The sequence below is a fragment of the Glycine soja genome, chromosome 18 (assembly GCF_004193775.1).
Source record: "Glycine soja cultivar W05 chromosome 18, ASM419377v2, whole genome shotgun sequence".
NCBI lineage: Eukaryota > Viridiplantae > Streptophyta > Magnoliopsida > Fabales > Fabaceae > Glycine > Glycine soja.
In genome coordinates, this window is record NC_041019.1 from 13,445,415 (window position 1) to 13,461,360 (window position 15,946).

At 35.3% G+C, this 15,946-nt stretch overlaps 1 protein-coding gene across 1 annotated transcript; it reads left to right on the plus strand.

The window, feature by feature from the left end:
• Nucleotides 1-2,864: 2,864 nt before the first annotated feature.
• Nucleotides 2,865-4,782, plus strand: LOC114395032 (spermidine hydroxycinnamoyl transferase-like). Its single transcript, XM_028356720.1, has 2 exons — nt 2,865-4,022; nt 4,242-4,782. The coding sequence occupies exons 1-2, from the start codon at nt 2,937-2,939 to the stop codon at nt 4,548-4,550; spliced, it is 1,395 nt and encodes a 464-aa protein (XP_028212521.1). The 5' UTR covers nt 2,865-2,936; the 3' UTR covers nt 4,551-4,782.
• The last annotated feature ends 11,164 nt before the right edge of the window (nt 4,783-15,946 follow it).

Genomic DNA, 15,946 nt, shown 5'->3' on the forward strand with positions numbered 1-15,946 from the left:
GGATGTAACTTTATTTTATTTTTTCCCATGAATATTTATACACGTGAAGATATGATTTTAAATTCATGTGAAATAGACATGACCGTTAAATTAGTATTAGTCCATATAAAATTGAACGGGTCACACTATTACACGTTTAGAGTCCCTGTGTCACAGAATTGAGTAATAGAAAACAACGAGGGCTACACCCGGAGAGTGTTATGCAGATGGTGTTTGATAAAATATTTTAATTAAAATTTTTAAATATTTTTTGAGATATTATTTAAAAAATATTTTTAAAACATTAAATTTTAATTTTAATTTTTTTGTTTTTAATATTATTCATTTATTTTCAGTACGGAATGTATATATTTGTTAGTGACGGAAAATATACATTTGTGACAGAAGGTGATTGCTACATTACAAAATCCCTCGTTAAACTTTTGTGATACTCCTTTTGGTGACAAAATCACCATTAATATCCGTCACTAATTCATCCTTTTGAAAAATTATTTTGATAAATAGAATGCATTATTTATTTCAAAAACAAATAATTTGAATCTTTGCTAATTATCCCTTAAATTATTATTTTATTTACTCTTTCACTATATGCTATTATAATTACATGCAATAATAATTAAAAAAAAAGAAATTGTGTATTCTTTGAGTTGCTTCCTTAATTATTTATAATCACTATATAAATTTTGAAAATATAATTAATATTTTTTACATTATTAATTATTCAAATAAATCCCTCCCATAAACAACTATATAATTCATGAATTTAAAATTTAATATATTTTATTACATTAATGTTGATTCTGTTAATTAATTTCAAGAAAACCATTTCTTTATCATTATATTTTTTAAAAGTAATAATGGTTGTGGAAATTAATTTAAAAAAGGTATTCAATGTGTTGTAATAATTTCAATTTTAAAAAATACTAATATATGTGTGGAAATTGTTTGATGAGGATTCTCTGTGCATTGTTGATTGAAGACTCATCACCAACATGTATTATAGAGAATTTGCCGGTTGTTCAGAATCCAACAACGTGGAGGACAATAATTTAATACTACTATTACTAAATATAAAATTGAATGGCTCACCCTAATTATTACACGTTTAAAGTGCGTTTGGATAGATAATTTTAATTATGAAAAGTAATTTATCAAGAGAATTTAAATTTTTATAATCTAAAATTTATTGTTTGGATGCTTTTTTTATAAAGAATTTAAATTTTTGAAATTTTAAAACAAAATTTTAAACAATTAAAAATGCAAAATTTTAATTTTCTTCTAAATTATGAAAAATTGAAATTCTCCATAAGAACTTAAATTTCAAAATGTTTTCGTATTTCCTTTATATCTTTTATCTTCTCTTCCACCTGAAAGTTTTCAAAATCTCGTTCTCGAACTCGCGATTCATTTTCTTTCACTCTCACAATTTTTTTTATTTAAATACAAAATTTTGAAAATAAAAAAATTTCAATTAAAGTATTTAAAATTATTAAAATTTAAAATTTCTCAGAATTTTTAAATTTCCTCATTCAAATACATTGTTAGCATCTTTTTATTACAGAATTTGCTGGTAAAAGATATTTCAAGATAGTTCAATTAATAAAAATGAATGTGTTGAAAAGGATATATTTCTAGTATTTTTCTTGGTTGAACAAGTCGACACGTAATGCAGAGGAAACTACAGCAAATCCTACCACACAAGTCGACAAGTAATGCAGAGGAAATTAAAGCAAAACCTACCAAAAGATACCAGCTATAATTCCCCACTGAACCCCACAAGATGAATGTTAATGTATACCTGTACCCTATAAAGAACGTAGAAACAAATGGACCCCCTAAGAGTATCAAAACAGATGCCAACATTAAAACAAGACAGAAACCAAATTATTTAAGCCAACTATTTCAACTCCTTCTACAACACAACTTTGTTACGAAAATATGATTTTTATAAAAAAGAATATGATATACTCTTTTTTTTTACGTACAAATCTAGACTTACTTTTGTTAATTCAAATTTTATTTTTTGTCTATAATTTTTTTAATACAAAAAATATAACTTACATGGATTAGCGACAATAATATGGCATTTTATACGTACGTATTAAAAATATGATGCACTAATTAAATATACAAACTTTTTATATCAACAAAATTAACTTTTTATACAAACTATCATTCTATTGAAAGATCATGGTACAAGTTTTTGGAAGATCATTTATGATTGAAAATTAAATATTAATAATATATTTTTTTAATGCACTCTTTTAAATATTTTTTTATTATTTAAAATTTATTGAAAATTATAAAATTTGGTGGGTCTCATATATCTTATTTAATGTTATGATTTTATTATTTGTAATAAACTTTAAACTAAGAGTATATGTTAAAAAGAGAACAATGTAATGTGTGTTGTTGCTAGCTATTCTTTTTTTTACTATAGTATTAGCACAAAGTAATCTTGTTTGAAGTTGTGACTAATTTTCATCCAAAAACATAAACACACATAAGATAGATATTTCCTTCATGACATGTTTTATTTTATATCCAAAGATAAAATTAAAATTTTAAAACACTCAGTTAAGAGACAAAAATCGTTATGACTTATATTAACCATTATAGATGGTGGGATGTTCTTTATGCTTGTGTAAAACAAAATATACCCTTTATGAATTATTTATTGCAGTAGATAGGTATATTAAAGAGAGTTTAATTTGGGACAGTTTTGGTATTAGTTTCCCAACTAAAAATATTTGCTATTTTTTTGGTTCTTCGTATTTGTGAAATGTTGTTTTAAATTAATTCCTCAACATAATTCTGGAGCACTAAAATTTGCTCTGTTTAATCCCTCAAATTCACTTTAGGAGACTAAAAACAACATTCTACAAATCGAGGGACTAAACACATTTAAGTCTTATTTTCTATATATAGATGTTCGCATGATGCAAAGCTCCAGGAAGCACATAAGATCCAAGCCATTTACAAAAATGGTAACCATTAAAGCATCTTACACAGTCCTTCCAAATGAACCAACTCCGGAGGGCCTTTTATGGCTATCTGATATTGATCAAGTGGCACGTCTACGCCACACACCCACCATCTACATTTTCCATGCAAAACACAACCATGATACATTAATTGAGAGGATGAGAAACTCTCTTAGCAAGATTTTGGTTCACTACTATCCAATAGCCGGTCGATTGAGAAGGATAGAAGGTAGTGGTCGATTGGAATTGGATTGCAATGCAAAAGGGGTGGTGTTGCTTGAAGCTGAATCCACAAAAACATTGGATGATTATGGAGACTTTTTACGTGAGTCCATCAAGGACTTGGTTCCAACGGTTGATTACACAAGCCCTATAGAGGAACTTCCCTCGCTACTAGTTCAAGTAACAACATTCCATGGTGGTAAATCCTTTGCCATTGGAGTTGCCTTATGCCATATCTTGTGTGATGGGGTTGGTGCCATTCAGTTTATCAACTCTTGGGCAAAGTTAGCTCGAGGAGACACATTGGAGCCACATGAGATGCCATTTCTGGATCGAACAGTGCTCAAGTTCCCACACCCTCTGTCGCCGCCGCGCTTTGATCACCTGGAGTTCAAGCCTTTGCCACTTATATTGGGAAGATCTGACAACACAGTAGAGAAAAACAAGAAGGTTGATGCCACCTTGCTGAAGCTAACACCAGAACAAGTGGGGAAGCTGAAGAAGAAGGCCAATGATGACTCAACAAAAGAAGGGTCAAGACCTTATAGCAGATTTGAAGCTATTGCTGCACATATATGGAGATGTGCCTCTAAGGCTCGTGAACTAGATAAGAATCAACCAACTCTAGTTCGGTTCAATGCCGATATTCGCAATAGACTAATTCCACCTCTCCCTAAGAATTATTTTGGGAATGCTTTGTCCTTAACAACAGCATCATGTCACGTTGGAGATGTCATATCAAATTCTTTGAGTTATGCTGCTCAGAAGATAAGGGAAGCAATTGAAGTGGTTACATATGAGTATATATGGTCACAGGTAGGACCAAGTTTTTTGGTACCCTTATGGTATCTATTCCTTTAACACTACTACTTTTATAATTTGAAACTTTTCTTCTTCTTCTTCTTATATTTAGATAAGGAAAATTTAAAATAATTAAGCTATAAAATCATACATATCAGGTGTGATGATTTATTTATGTAAAACTCTCAATAGACTAATAGAGAACACTGATTTTTTTTCCCCTTTTTTCCACAGATAGATGTGATTAGAGGTCAGGAGCAACTGGATAATGCAAGGGCTTTGTTCTTTGGACAAAATGAAGGAAAGGATGCCTTGTTTTATGGGAACCCTAACCTTCTTATTACAAGTTGGATGAGCATGCCAATGCACGAAGCAGATTTTGGCTGGGGAAAGCCTGTGTATTTAGGTCTAGGAAGTGTATCTACACAAGATAGGGCACTGATTATTCAAAGCCCTGATGGTGACGGCTCTATTATTCTGTCCATACACTTTCAGATGGAACATATGCAGCTTTTCAAGAAATATTTTTATGAAGATATGTGAACTATATTCACATCGCTACTATCTTGAACTTCTTGTATGGGAGCTTAATTTACGTGTGATCTGCAATTTCTCATGTTTAATAAATTTAGTTAACCATGTGGGTTAACTATAAGCTTGAATATGACTGATTAGCTATAATTTTGTTCATAATTCCATTGTCTTTTAATCTATTGGGAAATATGTGGAGAATGTTTTAATTAACTTTGAATATAAATTAAATAATTTAAAGACACTTTCATTCGAGATTTGGTTATATAACTTTACTTTTGATATTTGAGATAATATTATGTAATTATTGTATTTGTTTTAAAATATAAAAGAAATAGGCCAACGCTAAATAATTATATATTAAAAATTTGCAAGATTTATTGTATATTCCTTCGGAAAAAAAATCAGCAAATTTTGAAAATTATAATAGTAAAATCAAGTTTCACAACAAAATTGGACATTTTACTGTAGTTGTAAAGGTAATTATGAAAGAAGACAAAATAATGAATCAAAATGAATGATATTCAAAAGAGGTAACATAGAGGTATGATATTCACAACTAAACGTGTAAATGTGGATGATACGATATTCACAACTAAAAGTGGAATAATACAAGTGAAATGAATAAACAAAAAATAATCATAGTCCATAACGATGATAACATAGAGGTAAATCCCAATGATTGGTCATCCATATTCTCATCATAATTTAGATTGTTATGAATCAAGATGAATTGGTTGTGGAAAAGAAAATATTTTGGGAACAAAAAAGGAGCTGTGTTGTTTTATTATCAGGAAAAACAAAACTTATCTACATGTGATAGTTGTGATAGTATGCCATTTGTTATTAATAGAATAACAAAAAAATAACTACCTAAGGTTATCAACCTACTCCCGAACTAACCAATTAATATATATTGGATCACATACAACAATCTTCACCATGTTCTAACGCTTAGTTAGAACCAATAATATTCAACCACTATAAACAATAGTTGAACTTCTCAAAGGAGAAAGCCTTTGTGAGCATGCATGCCATTCTCATTTGTAGATATCTTCTCAACAGCAACAACTTCACTCTTGATCGTATCTCAAATGAAGTGATACTTGACATCCACATGTTTTTTTTTTCCTATCATGATACTCTTGCACTTTGATTGTCACAGTGAATTACAATTGTTTTCAGCTCTTTCACTGGGAGTATTTCTGGAACCAAGCCTCTTAACCACAGTGTTTTCTTTACAGCATCATTAGCTGCTATGTATTCAACTTCAATAGTGGATAAGGCCACTATTGACTGCAAATTAGCACTAGCATATGACACTTTTTGCATATAAGCTATATCTTCATCAGACTTTGGTTTTTGTTCCTTAGACAACTTAAAGTGTTGTGCTAGGGGAGTGATAATTGACTTTGCTCCTTTTAAATTGAATCTTTCCAAGACTCTTTTGAGGTAATCTATCTGAGATAGGTACAACACTTTTCCTCCCTATTCGTGGTTATTTCTATACCAAGGATCTTCTTAGCATGTCCAAGATCTTTCATCTCAAACTCTAGATTCAACAATTTCTTAACTCTAGAAATTTCAGTCATGCTTTAGCTGGTCAGTAGCATATATATCACCAACATACAACAACAAGTAAATTAGTTTCTCATTCTTGTGACATTTCTAGTACACACAATAGTCATAAACACTCCTAGAAAATCCAATTTTAATCATATAATCATCAAAACGCCTATACCACATTCTAGGAGATTGTTTAAGATCATATAAGGATCGATTGAGCAAACATACCTTATGTTCATCACCCTTTTTGACAAAACTAGTAGGTTGCTTCATATAAATGGTCTCATCCAGCTTCCCATGCAAAAAGGTTGTTTTGACATCCATCTGCTCAAGCTTCATATCAAAATGAGCTACCATAACTATTATTGAATTATGCTTTACCACAGGTGAGATGATTTCTACAAAATCTACTCCTTCCTTTTGGGTAAACCCACAAACTACAAGCCTAGCTTTGAACCTTGCACTTTGAACTCCTTCAATAACTTCTTTCCTCTTGAATAGCCATCTACATCCAACAATTGATTGCCCTTTAGGATAATCTACAAGTGTTCATGTTTTATTTTTTTTCTAGAGAATTCATTTCTTCTTCCATAGCTTCAATCTATTTTGAACTGTCCTTGCTACTTATGGCTTCGTCATAGGACTGAGGCTCCTCATCATCTTCAATCTCCTTTCCAACTATTAAAGCATAGGAGGTCAGATATGCATGACCATATCTTCTAGGAGGTTTGATTGTCCTCATTTCCCTATCTATAGCCAAACAATAATCCTGAGCTGCTTCTTCATTTTCTTGTCTAGATGCAGGAACAAACTTGTATCTTGCCACTACTGATTCCTCATGAGGAGTAGTCACACTCTCTTCAGACTTCACTTGAACCTGCGAACTCTGACTTCTAGCAAACTTGAATGGCATAATTAAATTTTCCATTTGTAGTTCATTAAACACTACATCTTTGCTGATGATGCACTTCTTGTGTACAGGTTCTAAACACCATAGCTTGTATCCCTTCACTCCTTGTGGATAGTCTATGAAGATACACTTCTAGGCCCTTGGTTCCAACATATCCTACTTTAGATAAGCATAAGCAATACAACTAAATGTCTTCAATTCATTATAATTAGCTTTCATGCCACTCCAAACTTCTTGTGAGGTTTTAAAGCCTATGGCAGTTGATGGGCTTCTATTTATGCAGTAGAAAACAATGCTTACAACCTTTTCCCAAAAGGAATTTGGTAGACCAACATGATTCAACATGCACCTAAATCTTGCAAGTATTGTTTTGTGGAACCTCTCCACTAAGCCATTTTGTTGTGGTGTCCCTCTCACAGTTATGTGCCTAGCAATACCATTCTGTTTGGACAAGGTTTTGAACCTTTCATCACAGAATTCAAGTCCATTATCTGTCCTTAACTTCTTCACCTTTCTTCATGTTTGAGTTTCAACTAAAATTTTGCATTCTTCAAACACCTTGACAACTTCATTCTTGTGTTTTAGAAAGTAAACCCAAACCTTTCTAGAGAAGTCATCTACTAAGGATAGAAAATACCTTGTCCCTCTATGTGACTTAGTTCTTGATGGTCCCTATAGATTTGCATACACATAATCAAGAGTTGCATTACTGGAATGAGTGCTTGATCGAGGCCCTACCCGAATCAAATAAACATTAAAAATGCAGTATCTAGGAAGTGATCCTAGTTCGTCTCCCAACGAGCAATGGTCAGCCAACGTTCAGAATAGATAGTGATAAAACAGTAACGAATTGGAGTGTGGGGGGGGGGGGTGTTTGTTTTTGCAATTTAAACAGCAAGCAAATTTTAATTAGAAAATAACAAAATTAAAACATGTTGTTTCCCCTTGATTCACAAGCAAGTCTCTTATCCTAGATTACGAGGATTTATCCCTAACCAGTTCAACCACTTAATCCAACCCTAAATTAAATTACTAAGCGAAAATTAACATAAGGCTGTCATTATGTGATTAAGCAACACATACACCAATTAATCATGAACGAAACTGATCATTAAGCATGAACGTAAATTAAGCACAAAGACAATTAATCAAGCACTAAGCATGCATGGATTAATAGCAACAAATACAGAGTAATTGGTAAAGAGAGAAAACTGATAAGAATTTAATAGTAATAACAAAACCTCAAAGAGAGCTGTGCTTGATCCTCAAGAGAAAATAACGCTGGAGACTTAGCCATCCATTAATCAGCAGAAAAACAAAATTGTAGATTGAAGCAGAAACAAAATTGCAGAAAACGAATTTTATTCTACGTGAACAGTAAAAATTGGAATTATAAAATCCTAGAATTATTCTCCTCCCCGAAAAAACTCTCTAAACTAAAACCCTAGTTTTGTTATATAGGTCCTCAGCCCCAAAGCTTACAAATCTATTTTAAGTCCAAGCTCATAAACGAAATAAAATAAAATCTGGACAAGATAAGATAAGATTGGATGAAATAAAATCTAGATGAAATAAAATCTGGATAAGATAAGATTTGTTAAAATAAAATTATCTGCACTCTTCAAGTCCAAGCCCAATTCCGGATTCAAGCCCAATTGCTTATAACTCTCCTGAAATTAAATTAAAAACACAAAATTAGTCAAGTAGGCCCAAATGATAAAACTGCATAATTAATTTGACAATTAAGACTAATCAGTAATTAAAATGGTGACAAAAAGGGTTAAGAAATAAGAGAAAATAATGACACATCAAATCCCCCCACACTTAGCCTTTTGCACTCCTGGGCAAAATCAAAAAGTAAAGCAAGGAATAAATCCAGAGACATTAAAGAGAAATAAACAAACACAAAAATAATTACATATTTCTCAATGAATCTCAAGGAATGAAAGGAATGGGCAACATCCAACATGTAGAGAGTTAAAGAATCAAGACAGTCATGAAAATCATCCAAGCATCTCAAACATGGCAAGATAGTCAATCAGCTCAAGAATGAAAAGTGATAAAGCCTCATAAGATATGCACTTTATCTCTCAAGTGTCTAGGCTACTGTTTACTCTCAGAGCACCCATGAAAACAAACACCACATAGACTTGGCAAGACTCTAAAATTGACAACCACACCACAAACACATGCATATGAGGATCAAAAGGTCTTTTAAGGTTGTAATGTGGCCAAGGACAAGGTAGAGGAAAGTATGGGATAAGTAGCCAAAACCCAAAAGAATAGAGGAGCAATGGGGAATAAGTGAGAACTAAGAAAAAGTAGTAAACCCCAAAACCAAAATTAAAAATTAAGCATAAAAAGTAAACCCAAAACAAAGTCAACCAAGTCCTCAAACCAATCCAAGTCTTCAAACCAAGACCTCATGTATTCAACTTCATTCTTTTTCTGTTTTTTTTGTTTCTTTTTTTGTTTTTTTTAACGTGAACAGTAGCAATTGAAAGCAATTGAAAAATAAAGCAACAATTAGGCAATATATGTATATACATCAAGCATGGCTAAAATACATCATCAAGCATAGCCAACAAAAACATATAATCCAATGAAACATACCCTCCCACACTTATTCCCAAAACAATTCCAAAGCTCCAAAATTCCTTAAGGGTAGGGTGAAATCATAGTTTTTCACTTAAGGCTTGTAATGAGCTTCAAAACAAAGAAAGGGGAACATAGGCTCAAAGGGGCTATCAAAGGAATTAATTCAAGGTAGGCTCATTTGGCTAGAGGCTTATAAGAACAAAATGCCTAAATCATCTCCTAATATGCATGTGAAGCAAGAAGTATCAACAAGAGTCAAGCCAAGGCTATTGTGCAAGCAATCAATGAGGCAAAACACACCAAATAAAATAGATGATGATGGCTCAAATTCTCACCAAGGGTAAATCTATCACTTTCAATTCGAACTTTCAAAACTAACTTGACATGTAGAGAAAAACAAGGATTTCAATTCACAAAATGCCAAGAAACTCCTATTTCAAAAACAATTACCCATTACCTGTACATAACCCAAAATTAAAAGAGAAACATGCAATGTTGTACACAAAACATAAAACCAAAATAACAAAATTAACCTAGAAAACCTAACAAAATTAAACAAGAAAACCCAAAAAAATTAAAGAACAATCTCCCCCCCCCCCACACTTAAACAACACATTGTCCTCAATGTAGCACAATCATAAGATCAAGAGCAGTCAAAGCAATCCATAAATTTGGACAAGTGCAATAAAAGTAAAGAAGGAGATAGGAAAAGAAAACTCCCTAAGTCATGGCGGAAGAGAAGTAGGGTGAAATAAGGAGGTCTCCTCCATCACTACATCCACTAAGGAGGGATTTGTGAGGAATGATTTTAGCCGGTGTCCATTGACCTTGAAGCTCTTATCTGTGGATTCACTTTTGATCTCAAATGTAACATAAGGAAAAACATTAGTCACCACAAAAGGACCAATCCACTTTGACCTCAACTTACCACTCATGAGTCTGAGCCTAGAGTTATACAATAAAACTTTTTGTCCAACCATGAAGTCCTTCTTAGCTATCAAGCTATCATGGAACTTCTTGGTCTTCTCCTTGTAGAATTTGGAATTCTCATAGGCATCTAAACGGATCTCATCGAGCTCACTTAGTTGTAACTTTCTTTCCTCACCAGCTTGATCAATAGAGAAGTTGCAGGTCTTTACAGGCCAGTAGGCTTTGTGCTCTATCTCTACAGGAAGATGGCATGCCTTGCCAAAGACAACCCGATAAGGCGACATTCCTATGGGTGCTTTGTAGGCAGTCCTATGCGCCCAAAGAGCATCATCCAGCCTGGTGCTCCAATCCTTTCTGTTCGGCTGCACAATCTTCTCTAAGATCCTTTTTATCTCCCTGTTAGAAATCTCAGCCTGCCCATTAGTTTGGGGGTGGTAAGGTGTGGAAATTCGGTGCACGACCCCATACTTTTTGAGCAAGGCATACATGGGTCTGTTACAAAAATGGGTGGCTTGATCATTAACGATGGCTCTAGGGACTCCAAACCTGCAAAACAGATTAGATCTAACAAAATCCACAACAACCTTAGCATCGTTAGTTCTGGTGGGTTTGGCTTCCACCCATTTTGAAACATAATCAACAACAAGGAGAATATAAACAAAACCAAAAGAGACAGGGAAAGGCCCCATAAAATCTATACCCCAGACATCAAACACCTCATAGAATAACATGGGTTGTTGAGGCATTTGTTGTCTCCATGAAAGTAAGCTGCTTGCTCTCTGACAAGGCTCACAAGTGCTACAGATTCTCCACACATCCTTGAAGATGGTGGCCAATACAAACCGCAGTCAAGCACCTTGCGAGCTGTCCTCTGTATGCCAAGATGGTCACCTGGTGCGGAAGAATGACCGAAGTGCAAGACTGAGTCAATCTCATGGTCTGGAATGCATCTCCTAATAACTTGCTCACTGCACAACTTCCACAAATAGGGGTCATCCCAAATATAATGCTTAGCATCGCTCTTAATTTTATCATTTTGAGCTTTAGATGCTAAGGGAGGAAAAACAGAAGCAACCAAATAATTCACAATATTAGCAAACCAGGGAGTAGGGAAGGAATCAGAAATACTATACAAAATGTACAAATGGTCATCTGGAAAATCATCCCGAATGGGTGAGTCCTCAAACACACACTCAATCCTACTCAGATGGTCGGCCACGAGGTTCTGTGCACCACTCTGATTACGGATCTCCAAATCAAACTCTTGGAGCCAAAGCATCCACCTGATCAATCTAGGCTTTGATTCAGCCTTCTTCAAGAGGTACTTCAGAGTTGCATGGTTAGTATAAACAATAACACGAGTACCAAGTAAATATGAACAAAATTTCTCAAGAGCAAAAACTATCACTAATAGCTCTTTCTCTGTGGTAGTGTAATTTGCTTGAGCAGCATCCAAAGTTCTGGAAGTGTAGTAGATCACTCGAGGCAGCTTATCAATCTTTTGAGCAAGGACAGCCCCCAATGCGTAATTGGATGCATCGCACATTAGCTCAAATGGGGTTGTCCAATCAGGTGCCTGAATGATAGGGGTGGTAGTCACCGTACGCTTGAGGCAATCAAAAGCCTCTTTGCATTGGTCATCAAAATCAAACTCCACCTCATTTTGCAGCAGATTGGATAGTGGAAGGGCCACTCTGCTAAAATCCTTGATAAAGCGCCTATAAAACCCTACATGACCAAGAAAAGAACGAACCTCTCTCACGCAAGAGGGGTAAGGCAATTATGAAATAACATCTATTTTTGCAGGGTCTACCTTTATGCCCCTACTGGAAATGATATGCCCATTTTTCAAAATTCAGCACAAGGTTAGTTTCAATGCATCTACTAAGAACTCTATCTAGACTATCCAAACATGTATCAAAAGAGGATCCATAAACAGTAAAATCATCCATAAACACCTTTATGCAACTCTCTAAAAAATCACTGAAAATGCTAAGCATACACCGCTGGAAGGTAGCAGGGGCGTTGCATAGGCCAAAGGGCATCCTCCTATAGGCAAAAGTGCCAAAGGGACAGGTGAATGTGGTCTTTTCTTGATCCTCAGGAGCAATATGAATTTGTAAATAACCAAAAAAACCATCAAGAAAATAGTAAAGAGACTTACCTGCCAAGCGCTCAAGCATTTGATCAATGAAAGGCAGGGGAAAATGATCTTTTATGGTTACCTGGTTCAGCCTCCTATAATCAATGCAGACTCGCCAGCTGTTCTACACTCTGGTGGGGATGAACTCATCCCTTTCATTCTTAATCACTATGAGGCCTGTCTTCTTAGGAACCACTTGGACTGGACTCATCCACTGGCTGTCAGAAATGTGGTAGATGATTCCAACTTGTAAGAGCTTGGTCACTTCCTTTTTCACCACATCTAGAATGATGGGGTTGAGTCGCCGCTGTGGCTGCCTCACTGGCTTAGCTGCATCCTCTAAAAGTATCCTATGCATGCAGGTAGATGGGCTAATACCAAGAATTTCTACTAAAGTCCATCCAATGGCTTTCTTGTGCTTCTTGAGAACTAGCAACAACTTCTCCTCTTGCTCAACAGCAAGGGAGGCAGAGATGATCACTGAAAATTTTTCCTTGTCCTCCAAGTAAGCATATTTGAGGGTTGCTGGTAAGGGCTTCAACTCTAGTGTGGGTGGTGGCTGAACAGTGGGAGGAACTAGGGTAGGAGAAGAAGAAGGTTCCTCAACCTGTACGTCATAAAGCAAGTCAGAAGTGTATGTACTTCCTACAACATGGTTAGTGCATTCTGACTCTAAAAAATCAACATCAAGAGGTACAACACCCAGAAAATCAGAATCAGACTCAAATTTAGATTCATTCTCAGCATAAAAATCAGATACATGATCAAATTCAAACTCAGATTAAGATTCAATGCATAAGGAATGACAAGTATGCAAATCAGATAAAAATGGATGTTTCCTACCATAAAGAACAGAATCAAAATCAAACATACAATCATCAACAATCTGATCAATTATCTCAGTACAAAAAACAGAATGATCCTTAGATGGATGTTTCATGGCATCAAGAATGTTAAAATGAACAACAATATCACCAAATTCCATAGACAATGTGCCAGCATAAACATCTATCTTGGTTCAGGCTGTTTTCATAAATGGCCTGCCTAAAATAATTGGAACTGAACCATGGGAAAATCCCTCTTCCATATTAAGAACATAAAAATCAATAGGAAAAATAAGTTGACCAACCCGAACCAGCACATCCTTTATGAAACCTACGGGGTAAGCAACACATCTATTTGCCAAATGAATCACCACATCTGTAGATTGCAAGAGTCCAAGAGATAAAGAATTGAAAATGGACAGAGGCATGACACTAACTGATGCTCCTAGATCCAGCATGGCATTCTCAAATTTACTGTTCCCAATAATGCAAGGTATACAAAAAGTACATGGGTCCTTACATTTTTCAGGAATGTGAGGAACATATTTACCTATCAATGCTGACACATTTCTGCCCATGCTAATCCTTTCATTGCCTTTGAGCTTCCTTTTGTGGGTGCACAACTCCTTTAGAAACTTGGCATATCTTGGAATCTGCTTGATGACATCTAGCAGAGGTATGTTCACCTCTACTTTCCTGAAGGTCTCCAAGATCTCCTTTTCCACTTCTTCCATCTTTTTGTTTGGAATTGCTCTAGGTGGGAATAGAAGAGGGATAGGAGGCTGCGATAAGTTAGAATTACTAGAAGAAGGTCCACCTGCATGAAAATTTTTGTTAGGAAGCTTGCTCTTTTGTGCAACTATCTCATCCTCTTTTTCAGGTGTAGAATGAAGCTTGACAGGTTCAGGTGCAGGTGCTGCTACTGGTGGAGGCACTTGAATTTGGTTTCCAGACCTCAAGGTGATGCACTCACATTTTTCAGATTCTGCACAGTTTGTGAGGCAATTTGTCAGAATTTTGGGACTGAGCTTAGTTCAACTAAGTAGCCATCTGCCCCATCTGATTTGTCAGACTCTGAATGGAGGCTCTTGCCTCTTGCTGAAATTGTATATTCTGGATGGTCATTTGCCTCACTAACTCTCTTAAGAAAGGTTGAGGAGGAGCCTCAGTTGCTTGTTGTCTTTGTTGTGACTGCTGCTGTATTAGAGGAGGAACATATGGCTTGATTGGACCAACAACATTATGGAAAGGAGGGATAGACTGTTGTTGTTGTGGAGGACTTGCCCATCTCAGATTTGGATGATTTCTCCAACCTGGATTGTATCTGTTGCTTGAAAGATCATAATTATTCTGTTGTTGTTGGTTTTGCTGTTGAGGGGGTCTATTATAAATGTTTGCAGCATAAGCTTCAGGTTGCTCATTGACTCCAGATTGCTGCAAAGAAGGATAAAGATCTGTATGGTGATTTGCAGAAGAACATAGACCACAGACTCTTGCAAGAGGTGCATATTTCTGATTCATGGCAAGCTGAGTTACTAGGTTGACCAAGGCATCAAGTTTTCCCTCAAGCTTTTTATTTTTAGTAGATGAAGATGAATCTGTGGCCACCTCATGGACTCCTCTAAGGACAATAGCATCATTTCTTACACTGAATTGTTGGGAGTTGGAAGCCATCTTCTCAATCAAATTTCTAGCCTCAGCAGGGGTCATATCACCAAGAGCTCCACCACTGGCAGCATCAATCATACTCCTCTCCATGTTGTTAAGTCCCTCATAGAAATATTAAAGGAGTTGCTCAGAAACCTGGTGGTGAGGACAACTTGCACATAATTTCTTGAATCTTTCCCAGTACTCATACAAGCTCTCTCCACTAAGTTGCTTGATGCCTAAAATGTCTTTTCTGATGGCAGTGGTCCTAGATGCAGGGATGAATTTCTCCAAGAACACCCTCTTAAGGTCATCCCAGCTGAAAAGGGACCTGGGAGCAAGTTAGTATAGCCAATCTTTTGCCACTCCCTCTAGAGAATGAGGAAAAGCCTTTAGAAAGATATGATCTTCCTGGACATCACGGGGCTTCATGGTGGAACAAACAATATGGAACTCCTTAAGATGCTTATGAGGATCTTCACCTGCAAGACCATGAAACTTGGGCAGCAAATGTATTAGTCTGCTCTTGAGAACATATGGAACACCCTCATCAGGATATTGAATGCACAAGCTTTCATAAGTGAAATCAGGTGCAACCATCTCCCTAAGAGTACTCTCACGAGGTCTAGGTTGAGCCATGTTCTCAGTATGAAAATTAATAGCTGAATGCTCAAAATCAGAATATTTAGAATCACCAGCAACAGAATGCTCAAAATGCATAGAATGACTAGGATGCACACTATTTCTAGCTAATCTATGAATGGTTCTATCTATTTCAGGATCAAAGGGT

Bases quoted from the DNA above. Each gene is read 5' to 3' on its own strand.
- LOC114395032 (XM_028356720.1), top strand. From the start codon at position 2,937: ATGATGCAAAGCTCCAGGAAGCACATAAGATCCAAGCCATTTACAAAA. The intron at 4,023-4,241 runs GTAGGACCAAGT...TTTTTTCCACAG, and splicing joins ATGAGTATATATGGTCACAG to ATAGATGTGATTAGAGGTCA.